Source organism: Bos javanicus, chromosome 22, assembly GCF_032452875.1.
Source record: "Bos javanicus breed banteng chromosome 22, ARS-OSU_banteng_1.0, whole genome shotgun sequence".
Classification (NCBI taxonomy): Eukaryota; Metazoa; Chordata; class Mammalia; order Artiodactyla; family Bovidae; genus Bos; species Bos javanicus.
In genome coordinates this window covers 249,327-274,213 of record NC_083889.1, presented here as the reverse complement: position 1 = coordinate 274,213, position 24,887 = coordinate 249,327, and the positions used below count along the sequence as shown (strand labels likewise).

The 24,887-nt window shown below is 43.2% G+C and overlaps 1 protein-coding gene and 1 long non-coding RNA gene across 2 annotated transcripts; one reads left to right on the top strand and one right to left on the bottom strand.

Annotated features, from left to right (window-relative positions):
• Positions 1 to 22,969, top strand: LOC133234969 (small ribosomal subunit protein uS3m). Its single transcript, XM_061395666.1, has 4 exons — positions 1 to 411; positions 491 to 559; positions 673 to 784; positions 22,534 to 22,969. The coding sequence occupies exons 1-4, from the start codon at positions 139 to 141 to the stop codon at positions 22,815 to 22,817; spliced, it is 738 nt and encodes a 245-aa protein (XP_061251650.1). The 5' UTR covers positions 1 to 138; the 3' UTR covers positions 22,818 to 22,969.
• Positions 9,417 to 10,834, bottom strand: LOC133234970 (uncharacterized). The gene is made up of 2 exons (XR_009732378.1): positions 10,644 to 10,834; positions 9,417 to 9,855 (listed from the first exon to the last, which is right to left on the bottom strand). It is a non-coding gene; the product is annotated as an uncharacterized LOC133234970 (long non-coding RNA).
• Positions 22,970 to 24,887: the final 1,918 nt, after the last annotated feature.

Sequence of the window (24,887 nt, the reverse complement as noted above, 5' to 3'; positions counted from 1 at the left end):
GTTAGCACCAACCCTCCGAAACACTCGTCATTCCACCTGTGAGAACTCTCAAGACAGCGAATCCTCGCGTTCAGCATCCTTCAGTTTCCGCATAGATGACGCAAACCACGACTGTGGCACGGCGGAGTGGTGCGAGACATGCAGGGGCTGCGGGGGGAGGCGCTGAGTCCAACTCCCCGCACCTCCCGGCCCTACACAGCCCGTCTCCTGAGCCCGGAGCCAGGGCCTCCACCGCCCACAGCAGGTCGGTGCCGACGGTGCGCGCCCCTGCGCCGGCCCGCGGGTGGTCTCGCCCTGGTGGAAGCCTCGCGCGGTTTGTCTTTACGCGGCCCGCTCCGCCCCGCCCCGCCCCGCCCCGCCCCCACGTCCAAGATGGTGGCGCTCCACTGCGGTGGCGGGCTCAGGCCTCTGGTGAGTGGGCGGTGCGGGCCGGACGGCCGGGTGGAAGTGAGGGCCCCTGTCTGGGTCTCACCCCTCACTGTCCCTACAGATGCTGTCCTGGAGCCGGGATCTGCCATGCATCTGGCGCGCCCTGCATACCTCCGCGGTCTGCTTCAAGGTGAGCGCAGCATGGGGACTCGCGGCCTCGGGGTCTGGGACCTGGGGGTAGGGACATGACCTAGGGCTCGTCCTTGGTCAGTGGTCGCGGAAAGTCACGGCTTCTCTTTTCAGAACCGGGCGGCCCGAGTCCGAGTGGGCAAGGGGAACAAACCAGTGACCTACGAGGAAGCGCATGCGCCTCACTACATCGCCCACCGCAAGGGCTGGCTGTCACTGCACACAGGTGAGGGGACGGTGCGGGACAGAGACGTGCTGTGTCGTGACTGTCACATAAAACACGAATTGAACACGTGTCAGATATTTAGTTAACTCAGTAATAAATGGGTGGATCAGAAATCAATTAAAGGAGAATTAATATAGATGAGAGGTATGTGATACGGTATGTCCAAATGTATTTGAAGGGATGCAAAATTGTTTTTTTTCCATGGGGGGTGGGCAAGGACTTTGTTGAACTTCCACAGAAATTACTTGCGTGCCTAAAGATAATTGTTTTGCATTGCTGTCGGTTATTTGGGGCTTCCTGCATGGTTCAGCCTGGAGAAGGCAATGGCACCCCACTCCAGTACTCTTGCCTGGAAAGTCCCATGGACGGAGGAGCCTGGTGGGCTGTAGTCCATGGGGTCGAGAAGAGTCGGACAGGACTGAGTGACTTCACTTTCACTTTTCACTTTTATGCATTGGAGAAGGAAATGGCAACCCACTCCAGTGTTCTTGCCTGGAGAATCCCAGGGACGGGGAGCCTGGTGGGCTGCCGTCTATGGGGTCGCACAGAGTCGGACACGACTCAAGTGACTTAGCAGCAGCAGCATAGTTCAGCAGTGATGAATCTGTCTGCAGTACAGGAAACCTGGAGACACTGGTTTGATCCCTGGGATGGGATGGCAACCCACTCCATTAATCATGCCCGGAAAATCCCATGGACAGAGGAGCCTGGTGGGTAACACAGTTCAAGGGGTTGCAAAAAAAGTCAGACATGACTAAATGACTAAAACAATAAAACTTGATTATAATTTAGAGATATAAAATAGCCCAGAGGCAGTGAAAAAAGTGAAACCTTGTAGAATTTGAACAACCCAGGAAACTGTTCTAAATATTGCAGTTTTCCACCAGAGCACAAATCTACATACAGTTGATACCATTATTTGCAGATTCCATGTTTATGAATTTGCCTGCTTGAGGTGCTTTTTGATTTCAGACCTGCGTAACACTAGGTGGTAGCTTGCAGCAAGTAGCAGTAAGCGGTAGCTAATAACAGGCCCTTAGTTTCCCATACAGGGAGTCCTAACCACTGTACCACAGAAGCCAGCAATTAGGGCCACATTCCCTAGTCTTGCCTGCCTAGTCAAGAACAAATTCAGGTAAGGAGGCAGAAGATAAAGAATAAAGTAGAAAGTTTATTGAAAGGAAAAATACATGTAGAAAGGTGCATAGACAAGCTCAGAGAGAGCCAACCCTTTGGGAAGTTTAAATCCTTTGTAAAGGGGCAGTTTTCCAAGTCTGTGTCTTCCCTCAGGCCAGTCACCTTGCTTTGTTCCCTTTGGTTAATTTGTCTCAGGACCCTCCTCTAGGGTGCCCACGCACACCCTAGCCAAGATGGATCTTTAAGTGAAGGCTTCTGGGAGGAGCAAGAGTCACTGTGGCCTGGAATTATCCTCTGACTTTTGACCCCAAGAAGCCCTTCCGTGCATGTGTAGTGTTCCCCTTATCAGACAGGGTTTTTTCCTTTCTTTGTCCTTGCCATGATTATTCCCTTGAGGTGTTAGCAAGAGACAAAGACTGGCTATATGCCCTGTTTTTGTTGCCTGTAAATTCCTCAACTGAAGCGCACCTGTCTCTTATTTCAGGAAATGCAAGCAGAAGAGTGGCTAATTATAAATGTCCAACCTGAATTCCATCTATCTCCTACCTCATTTTGACATTCATCCTCAGATGTGGGCGGAGCAACAACTCTGCGTATACCTTCCCAGCTGAGGTTGAATAAGGCTCTCTGCCTTCTTGTTTCAGCTTTCATGCTGTAAACAAGTACTCTTTTTGAGATCTGTTAGAAGGCAGTGGCAACCCACTCCAGTACTCTTGCCTGGAAAATCCCATGGAAGGAGGAGCCTGGTAGGCTACAGTCCATGGGAGGCGAAGAGTCTGACACAACTAAGCGATTTCACTTTCAGTTTTTACTTTCTTGCATTGGAGAAGGAAATGGCAACCCATTCCAGTGTTCTTGCCTGGAGAATCCCAGGGATGGAGGAGCCTGGTGGGCTGCCATCTATGGGGTCACATAGAGTCGGGCACGACTAAGCAACTTAGCCAGAGTGCAGTGTTTTCAAGTTTTGTACTTTTTGTTGTTGATTCCCCTGACATGCTCTTGTTACCAGCAAAATCTTGCTTTTCTCTGTCCAATGATGCTGAAAAAAAAATACAGGCAAGTTTCGAGGGAATAGAAAGATGGCTTTAATCTTCAGCCAGCTGAGGGGAGAACACAGCAGGCTAGTGTCTGAAGAGCTGCGCCCCACTCCTAGGGGAAACGAGAGTTTATATAGCCTGGGTCTTGAGGTCTTAGGGTAAATGATAATGCTTAAAGTAATGAAGATCTTGAATTTTTCTTGAATTCTTTCAAAACAGTCATAGTTGGCATCAGGTAACCTGGTAATTGGGTTTTGCAATCTGGTAGCCCAGTAATTGGGTCCATTTGTCTCTGGTTTATTGTACTGTGGCCTTCTTTCTGAAATGCAAAAAGCTACAAGGGTGGTCTGCAAAGGGAGTGCAATGAAAGTAAGTAAGCACAGGTCCAGGATGTAATTAGCATTAGAGTTAAAGCGTAGTTGTGCAGGATGTAACTCATGCAGAATTAGGGGGCAGTAGGCACAGGATGTAGTTTATGTAAAGTCAGGTTAGTTTTGGGAAAAGCAACCCTAGTTGCAGACAAAGATTGGGAATAGGTAAAGTAAAACTAGGTAAACTAATCTAAAGTAAAACTAGTAAAACTAAAATTAGCTCTTTCAAGCCTGTTTATGTTTCTTCTCCAGCCTGTTCAGTATTCTCTTTATTTTATTTATTTTCAGGAAAGGGAAAGGAAAATAAAGAGAAAGTCATTCCTCTTTTTTCCTTTTCACTGCACCAAATTCCCCAGTGTTAATTTATTTACTCCGTATCAGTGGAGGATGGGAAATAGGCATCATTCTTGTCTGGCTGAGGATAAAACCTCAGTTTTGCTCCACTTGACAGTCACCAGCTGTCCAACCAAGGGTCTCATTTATGTCGTATTTCAAATCCCCTTTGAGAGATGTGAACCCCAAGAAATCTTTATTGGGAGGATGAGGGACGATGGTCTGTCTTCTGTAGCTTGTTCAGACTGACAAGGGACTCGTTGACCCTACCTGGTTGGGATTGCGGAGTTCTCGCTCTGTTTCATTATGTTTTATTAAGGGGCCCTCTGGTGAGTTCTCTTGTTTTTCCTCTAGGATCTGTTCTTCAGTTCAGTTCAGTCGCTCAGTCGTGTCCGACTGTTTGCGACCCCGTGAATCGCAGCACGCCAGGCGTCCCTGTCCATCACCAACTCCCGGCGTTCACTCAAACTCACGTCCATCGAGTCAGTGATGCCATCCAGCCATCTCATCCTCTGTTGTCCCCTTCTCCTCTTGCCTCCAATCCCTCAGAGTCTTTTCCAGTGAGTCAACTCTTTGCATGAGGTCAAAGTACTGGAGTTTCAGCTTTAGCATCATTCCTTCCAAAGAAATCCCAGGGTTGATCTCCTTCAGAATGGACTGGTTGGATCTCCTTGCAGTCCAAGGGACTCTCAAGAGTCTTCTCCAACACCACAGTTCAAAAGCATCAATTCTTCGGCGCTCAGCCTTCTTCACAGTCCAACTCTCACATCCATAGCTGACCACTGGAAAAACCATCGCCTTGACTAGATAGACCTTTGTTGGCAAAGTAATGTCTCTGCTTTTGAATATGCTATCTAGGTTGGTCATAAGTTTCCTTCCAAGGAGGAAGCGTCTTTAAATTTCTTTAAGCGTCTTTAAATTTCATGGCTGCAGTCACCATCTGCAGTGATTTTGGAGCCCAGAAAAATAGAGTCTGACGCTGTTTCCACTGTTTCCGCATCTATTTCCCATGAAGTGATGGGACCAGATGCCATGATCTTCATTTTCTGAATGTTGAGCTTTAAGCCCACTTTTTCACTCTCCACTTTCACTTTCATCAAGAGGCTTTTTAGTTCCTCTTCACTTTCTGCCATAAGGCTGGTGTCATCTGCATATCTGAGGTTATTGATATTTCTCTCGGCAATCTTGATTCCAGCTTGTGTTTCTTCCAGTCCAGCGTTTCTCATGATGTACTCTGCATATAAATTAAATAAGCAGGGTGACAATATACAGCCTTGACGTACTCCTTTTCCTATTTGGAACCAGTCTGTTGTTCCATGTCCAGTTCTAACTGTTGCTTCCTGACCTGTATACACATTTCCCAAGAGGCAGGTCAGGTGGTCTGGTATTCCAATCTCTTTCAGAATTTTCCACAGTTTATTGTGATCTACACAGTCAAAGGCTTTGGCATAGTCAATAAAGCAGAAATAGATGTTTTTCTGGAACTCTCTTGCTTTTTCCATGATCCAGCGGATGTTGGCAATTTGATCTCTGGTTCCTCTGCCTTTTCTAAAACCAGCTTGAACATCTGGAAGTTCAGGATTCACGTATTGCTGAAGCCTGGCTTGGAGAATTTTGAGCATTACTTTACTAGCGTGTGAGATGAGTGCAATTGTGTGGTAGTTTGAGCATTCTTTGGCATTGCCTTTCTTTGGGATTGGAATGAAAACTGACCTTTTCCAGTCCTGTGGCCACTGCTGAGTTTTCCAACTTTGCTGGCATATTGAGTGCAGCACTTTCACAGCATCATCCTCCAGGATTTGGAATAGCTCAACAGGAATTCCATCACCTCCACTAGCTTTGTTCGTAGTGATGCTTTCTAAGGCCAACTTGATTTCACATTCCAGGATGTCTGGCTCTATGTAAGTGATCACACCATTGTGATTATCTGGGTCATGAAGATCTTTTTTGTACAGTTCTTCTGTGTATTCTTGTCACCTCTTCTTAATATCTTCTGCTTCTGTTAGGTCCATACCATTTCTGTCCTTTATCGAGCCCATCTTTGCATGAAATGTTCCCTTGGTATCTCTAATTTTCTTGAAGAGATCTCTAGTCTTTCCCATTCCGTTGTTTTCCTCTATTTCTTTGCATTGATCACTGAGGAAGGCTTTCTTATCTCTCCTTGCTATTCTTTGGAACTCTGCATTCAAATGGATATATCTTTCCTTTTCTCCTTTGCTTTTTGCTTCTCTTCTTTTCACAGCTATTTGTAAGGCCTCCCCAGACAGCCTTTTTTCTTTTTTGCATTTCTTTTCCAGTGGGATGGTCTTGATCCCTGTCTCCTGTACAATGTCATGAACCTCATTCTATAGTTCATCAGGCACTCGTTCTTAGGAGTGCTGTAATCTCTGTATCATCATTACCTTGAGGTGAATCTGTTATAATCTGGAGGAGGCAAAATTTAACAAGTAGTTTTTTGTTTTTCTTAAAAAAAGCAGAGGCCAAAGATCAGTGAAAGAATTACTGTAACTAGGAGTCAAACTAGGAGTCAAAGCAGGAATAAGAACCAAGCTACATTTGATAACAGTTTTGAGTGTGGTCCAGATAATGATCACTGCTTGGGTTATCCTGTCCAAAGGAATGGAGCCATTTACAGTCAGAACTGGAATCAAGATTGCCGGGAGAAATATCAATAATCTCAGATATGCAAATGACACCGCTCTTATGGCAGAAAGTGAAGAACTAAAGAGCCTCTTGATGAAAGTGAAAGAGGAGAGTGAAAAGGTTGGCTTAAAGCTCAACATTCAGAAAACTAAGATCATGGCATCTGTTCCCATCACTTCATGGCAAATAGATGGGGAAACAGTGCCTGACTTTATTTTTCTGGGCTCCAAAATCACTGCAGATGGTGATTGTAGCCATGAAATTAAAAGATGCTTATTCCTGAGTGCCGAAGAATTGATGCTTTTGAACTGTGGTGTTGGAGAAGACTCTTGAGATCCTCTTGGACTGCAAGGAGATCCAACCAGTCCATTCTGAAGGAGATCAGCCCTGGGATTTCTTTGGAAGGAATGATGCTAAAGCTGAAACTCCAGTACTTTGGCCACCTCATGTGAAGAGTTGACTCATTGGAAAAGACTCTGATGCTGGGAGGGATTGGGGGCAGGAGGAGAAGGGGATGACAGAGGATGAGATGGCTGGATGGCATCACTGACTTGATGGACGTGAGTCTGAGTGAACTCTGGGAGTTGGTGATGGACAGGGAGGCCTGGCGTGCTGCAATTCATGGGGTTGCAAAGAATCGGACACGATGGAGTGACGATCTGATCTGATTCCTTGGAAGGAAAGTTATGACCAACCTAGACAGCATATTAAAAAGCAGAGACATTACTTTGTCAACAAAGGTCCCTCTCTCTCTAATCAAGGCTATGGTTTTTCCAGTGGTCATGTATGGATGTGAGAGTTGGACTATAAAGAAAGCTGAGCACCAAAGAATTGATGCTTTTGAACTGTGGTGTTGGAGAAGACTCTTGAGAGTCCCTTGGACTGCAAGGATATCCAACCAGCCCATAATAAAGGAGATCTGTCCTGGGTGTTCATTGGAAGGACTGATGCTGAAGCTGAAACTCCAATACTTTGGCCACTTGATGTGAAGAGCTGACTCATTTGAAAAACCCTGATGCTGGGAAAGATTGAGGGCAGGAGGAGAAGGGGACGACAGAGGATGAGATGGTTAGATGGCATCACTGACTCAATAGACATGGGTTTGGGTGGACTCTGGGTGTTGGTGATGGACAGGGAGGCCTGGCGTGCTGCAATTCATGGAGTCGCAAAATGTCAGACACGATTGAGCGACTGAACTGAACTGAGAATGATAGTAAACAGGATAGAAATTATTTTTTTTTTAGGAAAAGACACCTGAATCCTAATCTAGACTTTACACTTCAAGGAGACTTGAAGCCAGGGTAGCCAGTTGTCTGGTTTTATCCAAGTAGGTTTTAACCTTTAATATGGCTATTGGTCACTCCACATGTGTTTTCTATTTTTGTTAACGTGATCTGAGGCGGTTTCATTGTCTAAACATACAATAATTACAAGAAGAGACCTTTAAAAGGTAACATTGTGTGACCCACCGCTAGCAGACATTGTTTTGAGAATGGCTAATGGCATCCTGGATGGCATCACCGACTCGGTGGACGTGAGTTTTGGTGAACTCCGGGAGTTGGTGATGGACAGGGAGGCCTGGCATGCTGCAATTCATGGGGTTGCCAAGAGTCGGACGTGACTGAGCGACTGAACTTAACTAAACTGAATGGTATCCCAAGTTGGATACAACTCAGAAAACTCAAGTTTTTAACAATATAAGGACTTGTCTGAAATCATACCCATTGTGCCATCTAGTTATTTCCTTGAATGTCTGAACCACAGCTACTCTATTTTGACTTTTAATTATAGTTTTCTCCTTAATAGCCATAGCAAATGTCACTGTCAATGGCGTTAGTGTTTCTCTAGGTATGAGAAGATGAGCTAGGTATGAGCAAGAGTCTGGGCTCATAAAATCTCCTCTTGAAAGTATTTTAAGTATTTGAAGGTCTGTTCTGCCAGTTGTTCCAGAGCACAGAGTGCTTCATTCCTGATCTCCACCCAGAACCCTTTCAAGAGATGTTGAAAGTCAGCAGCTGCAGTGGCCATGATTTAATCTTTGTAGAGGTAGATGGCAAGTGCCAATATCTAGTTGGTAGATTCCCTTCAGGGTCATAAATTTGACCATGGTTTGGGGACATTCATGGCCATTTTGTCCCAGTGTGCTGTTTGGTTGGTACAAAAGTAATTGAGGTTCAAAAGTAATTGTGGTTGATGCAAAAGTAAGAGTAATTACAGTTGGTGCAAAACTCAACTGCAATTACTTTTGAACCTCAATTACTTTTGCCCCAACTGCAATTACTTTGCACAGTCCAAATAGGAATGCTTATTCCCAGGTCTGGTGAAGATTTCATTGACAGGCCACTCAATGTGCTGTTACTGGGTTAGGCCATAAAACAATATCCAGAATTCTCTGAATTACCTGTCTTTACTAGTCTCTTGTGGTCCAGGAAGATATCCCCTCTTGTTGCTTCTTCTCATATCTGGAGTTACACTGTTAGAATCACTGCTCTCATATGGAACTACATATCATCATTTTATCAAAGGCTCAATCACACATTTGGTAATGTAAGAAACAATTTTCTGAAGCAGGCAGTATAGAAAATAACTAATAGTATTAGTAGGGTTAAGTTAGAATTTAAGTCAAGAACTTCCATTAGGTGTAACCCAGTATATCCCCAGGTTATCTTAGTCTGTTCTGTTACAGTCCCTATTTTTAAGGGAAATTATATATTGTCACTGTTTAGAAGACACCCAGCTTAATTTCCTAATGTTACTAGACTGATTATCCTTAGTATAGTCTACTTGTTTCTAACATAGAGGACCATTAAAACTTAAATTACCGTAGCCTGGTGTTAACTGCATAAATCTCATACTTATGAGAGGCTTTTATTCCTTGGCTGAAATTTTGCTTGTTGCTGTGACTGAACTTGAGTGATAAGGAAATTTTATGTTTAAGGCCAAATTCAGAGCAGGTATTATTAATTGATCAGGTGACGGGATATCTATTAATATCAATAGTGGCCTGAACATGACTATAATTTTTCTTTAAAATAAATTCCCTAACAGTCAGCCAGTTAGAGCCTTGGAGTGGAGAAATCCACCAAAGTAACCCAGAAGCGCTAGACACAGTTAATTGGCCACAAACCCAACAATTGGATTGATGTTTAAAATTAGCATAGGATCATGTCTATGATAGAAAAACATTTGATTCATATGCAGAGGTCCAAGAAGTCAAGAAAATATTTTAAAGAATCATATGAGTCAGGTCCAGGATCTTGAGCAAGCTGTCTACTTCTGATGTCTTCTCATCCTGGTATGAATGTAGTTTCTCCTCTGAGCATTGTTTTAAGGTAATTTTGAGATCAGCAGTCTTCACTATAAGCCAATCCAATGCAGAGACCCTTTGTGAGTGAAAATTAATCCAAGAGATAATTCCTCTTAGTTTCACTGTGCATGAGCTAATTAAGAGTACCTGATCCTTCCATCTAGGTTGGTGATTGTCCTTTGAATTAGATCTTTTCCAGTATGCATAATACCCTGGTTTCAGGTCACAGGGCATCTGATCTCCCTTCAGAGATAAGATTACTGAGATAAGCTTCAGAAACAAACTTAAAAGTACGCCTTAATTAAACTTTTTTAGCATTATAACATAATAGCAAGAAACTGGGAAATGAGTCTTGGTAAACAAAGACCTTAGTTAACAAAACTCTTAAGTGAAACATAAGAGTTTCCATTGTGAGGACATTAAACCCATCAAATTAAAAAATTTTTGATTTGTCAGGGGGCTGGGAAAAGCCAGGTGGCCGTCTTGGGTTTTCCGTAGTCCTGAGTCTGATTTACAGCTATTGTTTACCCATTTTAATCCCCTGATGTAGTAGTAGATTGTTGCCATGTTAAGATAACAAATTTTGTAGAAGCAGGATGAGCTTTATCTACACGTGCCATAACCTTTGTAGATCATTGTGAGATAATACTTGTTTACCTTACCAAAATAACAGAAGATTTTAACAACAAATATAAGTCACTTAAAAGCAAATAAGTTTACACAGACTAATTAAAAGCAGCCTTCCAAGAAAATTTTGTTCTCTTAAGAGAAAGAACCAAATTTCAGTCTAGTTTCAATGAACTTGGCCTGATGATTTATATAATTACAGTTGATCTTAGAGGCTTTTTGCTTGCTGAAACTTTTTAAGGAGTCTCAGACTGAACTTTTAAAAGACTTATCAGGGCTAAGAAAATCACACCAAGGGCTTGTCACAGATTTTACTTATCAGACCCACTGACTTCCTTCCTTTTTAAGGTCCCCCAAATCTTGAGATTTTTGTACCTGTTAGTGAGGTAGGCTTCCTGACTTACCTAATAAGCTGCTGGGAATCTAAGAGTTCCTAATCTCTAGAAAGCAGACAAAGGGGAAAAGATAAATGTTTCCATTCTGCTTACAAAGAAAATTTACCAAATTACTTTACGTCATAATCAGTTTGAGAAGAAGGTTTTCCTTACACCGGAAAACACAAATTCAAATCTGTTATTTTTCAGATAGAAATCATAAAATTAAAACCATTATCTTCCGTCCATTTAATCCTTCTGTTAGCATTTTATGAAGCCATCAGGTACTTATTAGGATTCTTTGATTTCTTAGCCAGTTCAGCATTATGGTGTGAGAATCAGAAACTTGTATTTATCTAAAAATCCTTCTATAAATCTTGAAGCTGAAGCATTTTTCAAAGGCATCAGAGTGAACCCATAGGTATATATAATGACAGAAGACTTAAATATGTTTAAAATCTGATTACAATGCAATTGACAGAGTAACTAGGTTACTGTTGTGTCATAAAACACTTTCAGATAACTAGGGTTATGGTTGATGACATTTTACCAGGTCCGCCTGCCATGCTGGAGATGCAGGAGACGCAGGTTTGATCCCTGAGTCAGGAAGGTCCCCTGGAGGAGGGCATTGGCAACCCACTCCCGTATTCTTGACTAGAGAATCCCATGGACAGAGTGTTACTGAACATAGTCAAGTCTGTGTGCTTGATGCACAGTAAGGCCAAACAATACTAAAACATTGGCGTTTGAGACAGAGAAAAGTTTTTTTTTCAGGGCCATGTAAGGAGACAGGTGGTTCATGCCTTAAGAATCCCAGTTTTCAGCAAAGTCCTTGTAAAAGCAAAAGGTGATGGAGGGATGTGGTTAGTTGTTGCAAACTTCCTGATATTAGATCCTTTGTTCTTGAAGTCAGGTCATGTTCAGGTAATGATTTTCCTGTAAATCTCTACCAAAACGAATGTTATTGTCTTGACAAGAAAAGACAAGGTCTAAAGGCACAGTTTTACACTCCAGAGTCCTGGTCCTGGCTAAGAGGAGGCAGAGCTCAGTTGACAGTTCCTTCAGGGCCAGGTCTCCAGGCTTTGCCCAACCCACCTAGTCCTCAGGCCTCTAAAGAGGGGAGACCAGGTCCCACAGACTGTGTCCCAGGCAAACTGCCACTGTTACTGGGCCCAAGCTCATTCTGCTCGTGGCATAACAGGCCAATAAATTTGGAAATGAGTTGTTGGAGCAAGAAATAATGACTTTAATTGGAAGGTCAGCAAACAGAGAAGATGGCAGACTAGCCCCTCAAAAACCGTTAGAATTCAGGGTCTATACAGTAGAGGGAGGGGCTTTCAGTAGCACTGACCAATGGCAGAGCAGGACTGTTAATGGTCACTTCTCTATGGTTGCTCACTTGCTTTGGGGGAGGGGCCCACCGGGGTGGGCCAATGACTGAGAGAACCATTATAGCTGGTGTCTGTCTTAGTGGTGCATGCAGGCCAGCGCCAGGGAGGGAAAGGCCCCTTATGCCTTGGGTCCCATCTGGGACCACCACACCACCATGGCTGTTAGGTCGCGGAGACCAGGATGGGGGAGAGGTTCACCGCTGCCTCAAGGCCTGGGCCAAAACTAGTGAGTGGCCTTGGTGAGGGCTCTGAAAAGCCCTACAGTACACAGCCCCAAGCCTGTTCTTTGGGCCCCCCATCTGCCCCACTGGCCCAAGGCTGGGTGAGCTGGAGGGCCTTGGGAAGAAGGCTGGGATCCGCCTCTTAACTCACTCTCCACCTCATGACCAACACTCAGCTATTGTCTGAATCCTCTCACTAACTGTTGTTCATTGACAGTTGGTTGCCAGTGGGTGAGGCACACTGAGGCACTAACCAATAGCTGAGTAGGACCCGTTGCCTGATAACAGGGTGCAGAGTAATGATGCACAGCAGTGGCTGTATGCTAAAGGCTGAGCTCACTGTGCTGTTACAAGAGGATCCTGGCGGGCTGTAACAACAGGATGAGCATAGCCCTTAGCAGGCAGCCGTTGCTGTCCCTTGTTACTCTGCACCCTGTTACTAAGCAACAGGTTTTGCTCAGCCATTGCTTGCTGCCTCAGTGGGCCCTGCTCACAAGCAACCACCTGTCAGTGAGCGACCGTTAGTGGTCCTGCTTAGCTATCGGTCAGTGCCACAGTTGGCCCTATCCACTGGTAACTGTCAATGAAGGACTACTGGGGAAGTGATTCAGTCAAGGGTTAGTGGTGTGGTCATGAGGTAGACATTGAGGTAAGAGGCAGATTCAGGCCTTCTCCTGGAGGCCCTTACAGCTTATCCAGCCTTGGGCCAGCAGGTGAGCTGGAGGGCCCAGGGAATAGACTGGGGATGTCCTGCAGGGCTTCATAGCCCTTACTGAGGCCCTCCACTAGCCTTGGCCCAGGCCTTGAGGCAGCAGTGAACCTCTTTCTTCATCCCTGTCTCTGCAACCTGATAGCAGTTGCCTTCTGCCTGGCCACAGTCTGGGGGACCTGGTCTCCTCATTTGGATGGGCTGAGGAGACTGACGATCAGTTGGTTGGGTGCCTGGCTCCCTCAGGGATGACAGCTGGGCAGACTGTGGAAGGAGCTGCCAACTGGGATCTGCCTTCTCTTAGCCAAACTGGGACCTTGGAGGGTGAAAGTTGTTGTGCCTTGGGACTTTGCCCTTTCTTGTCAGGACAGAGAATAACATTCAGCTGGTAGAGATTTACAGGAACATTGTTACTTAACCATGACCTGACCTTGAGAACAAAGGATCTGACATGGAGAAGTCTGCAACAAGTAACCATGCCCATCCCTCACCCTTTCTTTTAAAGGGCTTGCTGAAATCTTTTTAGTAACTTTGGGGTTCTTAGGGAATGAGCCACCATCTCTTTGTATGAATCTATAATAAACCTTTCTCTGTTCTAAACTGTAATGTTTTAGTATTGATGGACCTCACCGTGCATCTGGCGCACAGACTTGCAATTTCGGTAACAATTTAGGGCTACAGTCCATGTGTTCACAAAAAGTCAGACATGACTGAGCATGCACACATGTACCATACAGTATAATCTTTGTTGTTGTTCAGTCACTAAGTCATGTCTGACTCTTGGCAATACCATGGACTGCAGCATGCCAGGCTCCTCTGTCTTCTGCTATCCCCCGGACTTGCCCAGATTCATGTCCATCGAGTCAGTGATGCTGTATAACTATCTCATTCTCTGCTGCCCTCTTCTCCTGCCCTTAGTCTTTCCCAGCATCAGGGTCTTTTCCAGTGAGTCGGCTCTTTGTATTAGGGGCCAAAGTATTGGAGCTTCAGCATCAGCCCTTCCAATGAATATCCAGGGTTGATTTCCTTTAGGGTTGACTGGTTTGATCTCTTGGCAGTCCAAGGGCCTCTCAAGAGTCTTCTCAGCACCTCAATTTGAAAACATCAATTCTTCGGCTCTCAGCCTTCTTTGTGGTCCAGCTCTCACATCCATACATGACTATTGGAAAAACCATAGCTTTGACTATACAGACCTTTGTGGACAAGATGATGTCTCTGCTTTTTAATACTCTGTCAAGGTTTGTGATAGCTTTCCTTCCAAGGAGCAAGCATTTTTTAATTTTAGGGCTGCAGTCACTGTCAGAAGTGATTTTAGAGCTGAAGAGAAAAAAAATCTCAGTGCTTCCATTTTTTCCCTTTTTATTTGTCATGAGTAATGGGACTGGATGCCATGAGCATAGTTTTTGTAATGTTGAGTTTAATTGGAGGATAATTGCTTTACCATATTGTATTGGTTTCTGCCGTATATCAACATGAATCAGCCATAGGTGTGCTTATGTCCTCTCCCTCTTGAGCCTCCCTCCCATCTCTCACCCCATCCCACCCCGTATGTTTTCAGAGAACACCGAGTTTGAAGTTTCCTCAGTCATAACGCAAATTCCCACTGGCTATATTACATATGGTAATGTATATGTTTCCATGCTACTCTCAGTTCGTCTCATCATGTCCTTCCCCTACTGTGTCCACAGGTTTGTTTACTATGTCTGTCTCCATTGCTGCCCTGCATATAGGTTCATCAGTACCAGCTTTCTAGATTCCATATATATGCGTTGCAGGAGTGCTCAGTCACTCAGTTGTGTCTGACTCTTTGTGTCCTCATGGACTGGACCCTGCTAGGCTCCTCTGTCCATGGAATTTTCCAGACAAGAATATTGGAGTGGGTCGCCATTTCCTACTCCAGGGAGCTTCCTGACCCAGGGATTTAACCCACGTCTCTTGCATCTCCGCATTTGCATGTGGATTCTTTTACCATTGCATCAATATGTGTTAATATAGGATATTTATTTTTCTTTTTATTAACTCTGTATAATAGGCTCTAGGTTTATTAGAACCTTATTAGAACTGACTAAGATGCATTCTTTTTTTTATGGCCGAATAATATTCTACTGTATATATGTCCTACAAGTTCTTTATCCATTCATATGTCCATAAATCTAGGTTGCTTCCATGTCCTAGCTATTGTAAATAGTGCTGCAGTGAGCATTGGGGTACATGTGTCTTTTTCACTTATGGTTTCTTCAGGGTATATGTTCAGTAGTGGGATTGCTGGGTCGCATGATAGTTTCATTCTTTATATTCTAAGGACTCTCCATACTGTTCTCCATAGTGGATATATCAGTTTACATTCCTACCAATAGTGCAAGAGGGTTCCCTTTACTCCACACCCTCTCTAACATTTATTGTTTGTAGATTTTTTTGGTGATGGTCTTTCTGACCGGTGTGAGGTGATACCTTATTGTAGTTTTTTTTTTTTTTTTAACTTTAAACTTTTTATTTTGTATTGGGGTATAGCCAGCTAACAATGTAGTAGTTTAAGGTGAACAGTGAAGGGACTCAGCCATACATTTACATGTATCCATTTTTTCCCACACCCCCCTCCCATCCACGCCCTCACCACTCTAACATTGAGTAGAGTTGCATTCAGTTCAGTTCAGTTCAGTTCAGTCGCTCAGTCATGTCCAACTCTTTGCGACCCCATGAATCGCAGCACTCCAGGCCTCCCTGTCCATCACCAACTCCCGGAGTTCACTCAGACTCACGTCCATCGAGTCAGTGATGCCATCCAGCCATCTCATCCTCTGTCATCCCCTTCTCCTCCTGCCCCCAATCCCTCCCAGCATCAGAGTCTTTTCCAATGAGTCAACTCTTTGCATGAGGTGGCCAAAGTACTGGAGTTTCAGCTTTAGCATCATTACTTCCAAAGAAATCCCAGGGCTCATCTCCTTCAGAATGGACTGGTTGGATCTCCTTGCAGTCCAAGGGACTCTCAAGAGTCTTCTCCAACACCACAGTTCAATAGCATCAATTCTTCAGCACTCAGCTTTCTTCACAGTCCAACTCTCACATCCATACATGACCATTGGAAAAACCATAGCCTTGACTAGATGGATCTTTGTTGGCAAAGTAATGTCTCTGCTTTTGAATATGCTATCTAGGTTGGTCATAACTTTCCTTCCAAGGAGTAAGCGTCTTTTAATTTCATGGCTGCAGTCACCATCTGCAGTGATTTTGGAGCCCCAAAAAATAAAGTCTGACACTGTTTCCACTGTTTCCGCATCTATTTCCCATGAAGTGATGGGACCAGATGCCATGATCTTTGTTTTCTGAATGTTCAGCTTTAAGCCAACGTTTTCACTCTCCACTTTCACCTTCATCAAGAGGATTTTTAGTTCCTCTTCACTTTCTGCCATAAGGGTGGTGTCATCTGCATATCTGAGGTTACTGATAATTTCTCCCAGCAATCTTGATTCCAGCTTGTGTTTCTTCCAGTCCAGCGTTTCTCATGATGTACTCTGCATATAAATTAAATAAGCAGGGTGACAATATACAGCCTTGACGTACTCCTTTTCCTATTTGGAACCAGTCTGTTGTTCCATGTCCAGTTCTAACTGTTGCTTCCTGACCTGCATACAGATTTCTCAAGAGGCAGGTCAGGTGGTCTGGTATTCCCATCTCTTTCAGAATTTTCCACAGATTATTGTGATCCACACAGTCAAAGGCTTTGGCATAGTCAATAAAGCAGAAATAGATGTTTGTCTGCAACTCTCTTGCTTTTTCCATGATCCAGCAGATGTTGGCAATTTGATCTCTGGTCCCTCTGCCTTTTCTAAAACCAGCTTGAACATCTGGAACTTCACAGTCCACGTATTGCTGAAGCCTGGCTTGGAGAATTTTGAGCATTACTTTACTAGCGTGTGAGATGAGTGCAATTGTGCGGTAGTTTGAGCATTCTTTGGCATTGCCTTTCTTTGGGATTGGAATGAAAACTGACCTTTTCCAGTCCTGTGGCCACTGCTGAGTTTTCCAACTTTGCTGGCATATTGAGTGCAGCACTTGGACAGCATCATCTTTCAGGATTTGAAATAGCTTAACTGGAATTCCATCATTACTATGTATAATAGTTCCTTCTTCATTTTCCATTTTGAGTATATTAGTGTATACGTGACCTCCCCAAACAACCTAACTATCCCTTCATGCCAACAACCATAAGTTCGTTTTCTGAGTCTCTGTTTTGTACGGAAGTTCATTTGTATTCTTTTTAGATTCCACATATAAGGGATGTCATATGATGTTTCTTCTCTTATTTGTCAGTTTGACACTGTCTAGGTTGCCCATGTTGCAAATGGCATTATTTCATTCCTTTCAATGGCTAAATAATATTCGATTATATATATGTAGCATCTTATTTATCCATTCCTCTGCCTATGGACATCTAGGTTGCTTCCATGTCTTGGCTATTGTAAATAGTGCTGCAATGAACATTGAGGTGCATGTATCTTTTCGGATCATGTTTTTCTCCAGATATGTGCCCAGGAGTGGGATTGTAGTGTCATATGGTAGCTTAGTTTTTTAAGGAACCTCTGTATTGTTCTCTATAGTGGCTGTACCAATTTACATTCCCACCAACAGTGTAGAAGGCGCCCCTCCTCTCCGCACCCTCGCCAGCATTTACTGTCTGCATTTTTTGGTGATAACACTCTGACCCCTGTGAGGTGGTATCTCGTTGTAGCTTTGATTGCGTCTCTCTAATGATTAGCAATGTTTAGCAGCTGTCCATACGCTGTCTGTATGTCCTCTGGAGAGATGTCTGTTCGGTTCTCCTGCCTGAGCAGGCTGTTTCTTTTGATGCTGTTGAGGATTATAAACTGTTTGTAAATTTTGGAGACTAAAACCCTGTCAGTCACATCATTTGCAAATATTTTAATATTTTCTCCCAATCTGTGGGTTGTCTTTTTGTTTATTCCTTCACTGTGTAAAAGCTTTGAGTTTTAAGTAGGTTTGTTTTTTTTTTTTTTAATTTATGTTATTCTGGGAGATGGCTCAAAAAAGATGCTGCTATAATTTATGTCAGAGAGCATTCTGCTGATGTTTTCCTCTAGGAATTTTATAGTGTACAGTTTCACATTTGGGTTTTTAATCCATTTTGAGCTTATTTTTGTGTGTAAAGTTAAAGAATGATCTATTTATCTATTTTTCTACCAGTACCATACTGTCTTGATGACTGTAGTTCATAGTATAGTCTGAAGTCAGGAAGGTTGATTCCTCCAGCTCCGTTTTTCTTTCTCAACATTACTTTGGTTGTTCGAAGTATGTTGTGTTTCCATACAAATTGTGAAATTTTTTTGTTCTAGTTCTGTGAAAAATACCATCAGTGGTTTAATAGACACTGTGTTGAATTTGTAGATTACCTTGGGTAGTTTAGTCATTTTCACAATATTGATTCTTCCAGTCCAAGAACATAGTATATCTCTCCATCTCTGTGTCATCTTTCATCAGTGTCTTACACTTTTCTGCATACAGCTCTTTGTCTCTTTAGGTAGGTTTATTCCTAGGTATTTTATTCTTTTGGTTGCAATGGTGAATGAGATTGTTTGCTTAATTTCTCTTTCTGATTTTTTATTGTTAATGTATAGGAATGCAAGAACTTTCTATGTATTAATTTTATATCCTACAACTTTATGATATTCATTGATTAGGTCTAGCAATTTTCTAGTGGTATCTTTAATGTTTTCTATGTATAGTATCATGTCATATGCAAACAGAATTTTCCTTCTTTTCTGATCTAGATTTCTTTTATTTCTTTTTCTTCTCTGATTACCATGGCTAGGACTTCCAAAACTATGTTGACAAATAGTGGCAGGAATGGGCAGGTTACTCCATTTCTTCTAAGGGATTCCTGCCCACAGTAGTAGATACAATGGTCATCTGAGTTAAATTCACCCATTCTAGTCCATTTTAGTTTTCAGATTCCTAGAATGGCGACGTTCACTCTTGCCATCTCCTGTTTGACCACTTCCAATTTGCCTTGATTCATGAACCTAACATTCCAGGTTCCTATGCAATATTGCTCTTTCCAGCATCGGACCTTGCTTCTATCACCAGTCACATCCACAACTGGGTATTGTTTTTGCTTTGGCTCCATCCCTTCATTCTTTCTGAAGTTATTTCTCCACTGATCTCCAGTAGCATATTGGGCACCTACTGACCTGGGGAGTACCTCTTTCAGTATCCTATCATTTTGCCTTTTCATAGTGTTCATGGGGTTCTCAAGGCAAGAATACTGAAGTGGTTTGCCATTCCCTTCTCCAGTGGACCATATTCTGTCAGACCTCTCCACCATGACCCGCCTATCTTGGTTGGCCCCACAGGGCATGGCTTAGTTTCATTGAGTTAGACAAGGCTGTGATTCATGTGATCAGATTGGCTAGTTTTCTGTGATTATGGTTTCATTGTGTCTGCCCTCTGATGCCCTCTCGCAATACCTACTGTCTTACTTGGGTTTCTCTTACCTTGGACGTGGGGTATCTCTTCATGGCCGCTCCAGTAAAGCGTAGCCGCTGCTCCTTCCTTACCTTGGACGAGGGGTATCTCCTCACCGCCTCCCCTCCTGACCTTGAACATGGAGTAGCTCCTCTAGGCGCAGCCACCGGTCTTTTGATGTGGGGTTGCTCCTTGGCCACCACCCCTAACCTCAGGCGAGGGGTAGCTCCTCCCGGCCGCCACCCTTTGTTATCTATAGGTCGACAATAACTTAGAATTTTTCCTAGGGGACTCTGTGATGGAACCTTAGAGGAAGTGCTTCCTATTCTAGCTTGAACAGTTAGTACTGGATGTTTGCATGCTCATAACAATATAAACAAACCAAACTGCAGCAGCAGAAAGTCACTAAAAAGAAAGAGAATGGCAAAGACATGCCCAGAAATCAAAAGCAAGGGGGCAGAAAAATGCCCCAAAAGAATGGCATGAAGATGTCCAAAAATCAAAAAGCCAAATGGCAAGAATGCCTCAAATGTGACTTCCAAGTCCTGCTAAACCTGTGACATTTGTCCAAAGTGGCACCTTGTGAAAGCAGTTTCTTTTCATAGAATTTTCCAAACTGGGACTGAAGCTATACCCCAAATAGGAAACATCAACTGTCTCTAGAGGGCTTACCAAACATAGCAGTTTGGGACATACCAAACTCCCTCTTTTTTATCCTCCACAAATTAATGTCTTCTCGGAGTAGAAATCTGTGCCAGAGAGGGCAGTGGAAGAGAAGGTGTCCTCAAGGCAGAAATAAAGCTTCTGCAGCTGTAGGGCATCTTTTCCCCTGTTCTCCACCATAGCCTCAGATTTCTGCAGCCAAGTTGGCCAGTTGGGTGTGTTTGGGGTACAGCCCTACAACAGGGAGTCCCAGGCCATCTGGCCTCAGAGAAATCCCCCAATGAGCTATTCTTCCTGAAAGAGCCTTGTGTGGAGAGAGATCCCTAAACTTCCAATCAAGCCAAGGGGCCCTGTGGGGTCACCTGCCCGCAAGCAGATTCTGCATGAGCTCCCATTTATTGCTGCCAAAATCTTCCTTTCTCTGCCCACCCATGCCAAATAAAAATTATGGAGACAGTTTAGAGGAAGAAGTTAGCTGAGGGGAGAACACAGCATGCTAGTGCCTCAGGAACTGTGAATCAAGAGACTTCATTTTTTTTTTTTTTTCCTTTAGACTTTATATAGCCTGGGTCTCCTGGTCTTAGGGTAAATGATAAGGCTCAAAGTAATGAAGGTCTTGCATTCTTGCATTGTTTTAAAACAGTAATAGCAGGCATCAGGTAACCCAGTAATTGGGTTCATTTGTCTCTGCTTTATTTAATGTGGCCTTCTTTCTGAAATGAAAAAGCTACAAGGAGTGGTCTACAAAGGGAGTGTGATAAGGGTATGCACCAGGTACTGGATGTAATTAGTAAAGAGTTAAAGGGTAATGGAGAAGGAAATGGCAACCCACTCCAGTGTTCTTGCCTGGAGAATCCCATGGACGGAGAAGCCTGGTAGGCTGCAGTCCATGGGGTCGCACAGAGTCGGATACGACTGAAACGATGCAGCAACAGCAACAACAACAACAGTGGAGAAGGCAATGGCAAACCACTCCAGTACTCTCGCCTGGAAAATCCCATGGACAGAGGAGCCCGGTAGGCTGCAGTCCATGGGGTTGCTAAGAGTCGGACACAACTGAGCGACTTCACTTCACTTTCACTTAAAGGGTAATAGGCTTCCCTAGTGGCTCAGATGGTAAAGCGTCTGCCCACAATGCAGGAGACCTGGGTCCGATCTCTGGGTCGGGAAGATCCGCTGGAGAAGGAAATGGCAACCCACTCCAGTACTCTTGCCTAGAAAATTCCATGGATGGAGGAGCCTGGTAGGCTACGGTCCATGGGGTCACAAAGAATTGGACACGACTGAGCAACTTCACTTAGGAAAGGGTAATAGGTTCTGGATGTAACTCATGCAGTTAGGGGGCGATAGGTGCAGGATGTAATTTACATAGTGTCAGATTAGTTTGGGGAAAAGTAAACCTAGATACAGACTACAGATTGGGAATGAAGTAAAATTAGGAGTGATTATCTCTTTCAGGCCTGTTTATATTTGCCCTCCAGCTTGTTTACTGTTTTCATTATTTCCTTTGTTCTCAGGAAAGAGAAAGAAAAAAGAGAAACTCATTGCTTTTTTTTTCTTTTCACTGCAACACCATCTAGTGTTTCTAAGCACAAGAAGACTGTGTTGTACTTTACAGGGCACGATTGTTAGAAAAGCTTTCTTCAGGCATGTGTTACAGAGCTGTTGGGAGAGAGTTCAGTGTTAATCAGCCATTTGTAGGTGTCTTTAACAGAGAAAATAAAACAATATCAATCTGTTGATAAAAGTATTGTAACCAGAGACTTGCAGAATTTCCACCAGGAGCAGTGGTTTAGTTTAGTATTTACTAATTTGTTATTCATTTTGATTATATAGAACATAACTCTTAACTTTACAAAGCATAACTACTGTGAATTAATGAGAATCAACAATATTTTGTTCATTATAAGGGTTCTCAACTTGAACGTTTGAGATACATCTGTCTAGAGAACCTACTTAAAGTATGGATTTCTATCCCAAACCCTTTTCAAGTTCTTGTTCTGAGGTCTAGCGGGTGGGTGTGGAGACTCATAACAAATATTGTAAGAGGTGCAAAGGTTTATGGTCTACAGTGAGAATTTACTTGTTGAGGCCATGGTTCTAGTTAATGAGAGAGCTCACACCTCAGAAGTAGCTGATGGCCTCATCTCTCTGGCCCATGGAATGACCAGTGCTTTTGTATGGCAGTGAGGAGAGAGTGGGAAAGGGGTACTCTGTGTCTACATAAAGGAATCTCAGTTTTGTGCCCTTCTCTTTTGTGAGACAAGATAATGATAATAAATGCTTCACAGGATTTGGGGATTACTGAAATAATGTTCTTGAAGCTTCAAAGTATTATTCTTTTTCCACTGTAGAAGAAAAGAGAAGAGGCTAAGGTAGGGAATTGAATGCCCAGTGCTTTTGGATGTTACCTCTGGAGTTTTGGCCAACTCACCACGGTACGCTTCTCTTTTCAGGTAACCTGGATGGGGAGGACCATGCTGCCGAGCGAACAGTGGAAGATGTTTTCCTTCGCAAATTTATGCTGGGCACCTTCCCAGGCTGCCTGGCTGACCAGCTTATTCTGAAGCGCCGGGCTAACCAGGTGGAGATCTGTGCCCTGGTTCTGAGGCAGCTACCTGCGCACAAGTTCTACTTCCTTGTGGGCTACAGTGAGACCCTGCTGTCCCACTTTTACAAGTGTCCTGTTCGTCTGCACCTCCAAACTGTTCCCTCAAAGGTTGTGTATAAGTATATCTAGGACATACATCAAGCTTTTTACATCAAGTTGTAGCCTGCGAAGGACAGAAACTTGTGAAAACGGACTGAAGTAGAAATAGGGGAAATACATCCCTTCAGATTTCTGAGACTTTGTCTTCAGAGTTGCTATTGAATAAATAGACTCTCCATGTTGTCTTGCTTCTTCGTCTGTCTAGAGAACTAGAATAGGGTCTTTGAGGATGCTCCAGGGTTCCGAAGAAGGCTGCCAGTTACCTGAGGTTTAGGTAATAGCTATGGTTCAGTGCATATCCTGTGCCAATCACTGTGTCAGGAACTTTACCTGAAGTTCTTTGTTTTCTCTTAAAATGGAAAGATCCATTTTCGGAGATTATAAAGCAGTTATTTTTTTAAAAACCTTTTTCAATTTAAGTCTGAATTTTGTAATAAGGAGTTCACAATCTGAGCCACAGTCAGCTCTTGGTTGTGTTTTTGCTGACTGTATAGAGCTTCTCCATCAGCTGCAAAGAATATAATCAACCTGATTTTGGAATTGACCATTTGGTGATGTCCATGTGTAGTCATCTCTTGTGTTGTTGGGAAATTGTGTATGCTATGACCAGTGCATTCTCTTGGCAAAACTTTGTTAGCCTTTGCTCTGCTTCATTTTGTACTCCAAGGCTAAACTTGCCTGTTTAGCCAGGTATCTCTTGACTTCCTACTTTTACATTCCACTTCCCTATGACATAAGGACATCCCTTTTTTGGTTAGTTGTTTGGTTAGTTCTACTTCGGTCCAGTGTATAAAAAAGTGGAGACATTGCTGCTGACAAAGATTCATATATACCTAGCTATGGTTTTTTCAGTAGCCGTGGATGTGATGGTTGGATGTGAGAGTTGGACCATAAAGAAGGTTGAACACTAGTGCCTTTGAATTCTGGTGCTGGAGAAGACTTTTGAGAGTTCCTTGGACTGCAAGGAAATCAAAGCAATCAATCCTAAAGGAAATCAACCCTGAATATTCATTAGAAGGACTGATGCTGAAGCTTCTGTTTGGCCACCTGATGGGAATAGCCAACTCATTGGAAGAGACCCTGATGGCTGGGAAAGATTGAGGGCAAGAGGAGAAGTGGGCAGTAGAAGATGAGATGGTTGGATGGCATCACTGACTCATTGAACAAGTTCTGAGAGATGGGCAAGGACAGGGAAGCCTAGCATGCTGCAGTCCACAGGGTCACAAAGAGTTGGACATGACTGAGCAACTGAACAACCACAACTTCCTTATCCATTCAATGTCGATGGACATCTAGGTTGCTTCCACGTCCTGGCCATTGTAAATAGTGCTGCAGTGAACTTTGGGGTACACGTGTCTTTGCCAATTCTGGTTTTCTCAGGGTATATGCCCAGTGGTGGGATTGCTGGGTTGTATGATCGTTTTATACCTAGTTTTTTAAGGACTCTCCATACTGTTCTCCATAGTAGTTGTACCAATTTACGTTCCCCCCAACATTGTAAGAGGGTTCCCTTTTCTCCACACCCTCTCTAGCATTTATTTGTAGATTTTTTTATTATGGCCATTTTGACTGGTGTGAGCTGATACCTCATTTTGGTTTTGATTTGCATTTCTTTAATAATGAACGATATTGAGCATCTTTTCATGTGTTTATTAGCCATCTGTATATCTTCTCTGGAAATATCTTTAAAAAAATTTTTTTTCCTTGCTATTGCAGGAGCTGCTTGTATATTTTTGAAGTTAATCTTTTGTCAGTTGTCTTATTTGCTATTATTTTCTCCCATTCTGAGGGTTGTTTTTCATCTTGTTTGTAGTTTCCTTTGTTCTATAAAAGCTTTTAAGTTTAATTAGGTCCCATTGTTTATTCTTCTTTTTATTTCCATTACTCTAGGAGGAGAGTCATATAGGATCTTGGCTGTGATTTATATCAGTGTTCTGCCTCTGTTTTCCTCTTAAGAGTTTTATAGTTCCTGGTCTTACGTTTAGGTCTTTAATCCATTTTGAGTTTATTTTTATGTATAGTGTTAGGAAGTGTTCTAACTTCATTCTTTTACATTAGTTGACCAGATTTCCCAGCACCACTTATTGAAAAGACTATCTT

What these genes read in the sequence shown, in the direction of transcription:
- LOC133234969 (XM_061395666.1), top strand. Translation starts at nt 139, where the DNA reads ATGCAGGGGCTGCGGGGGGAGGCGCTGAGTCCAACTCCCCGCACCTCC. An exon ending in CCTCCGCGGTCTGCTTCAAG is followed by an intron (nt 560 to 672) that starts GTGAGCGCAGCA and finishes TTCTCTTTTCAG; the next exon opens with AACCGGGCGGCCCGAGTCCG. An exon ending in CTGGCTGTCACTGCACACAG is followed by an intron (nt 785 to 22,533) that starts GTGAGGGGACGG and finishes TTCTCTTTTCAG; the next exon opens with GTAACCTGGATGGGGAGGAC.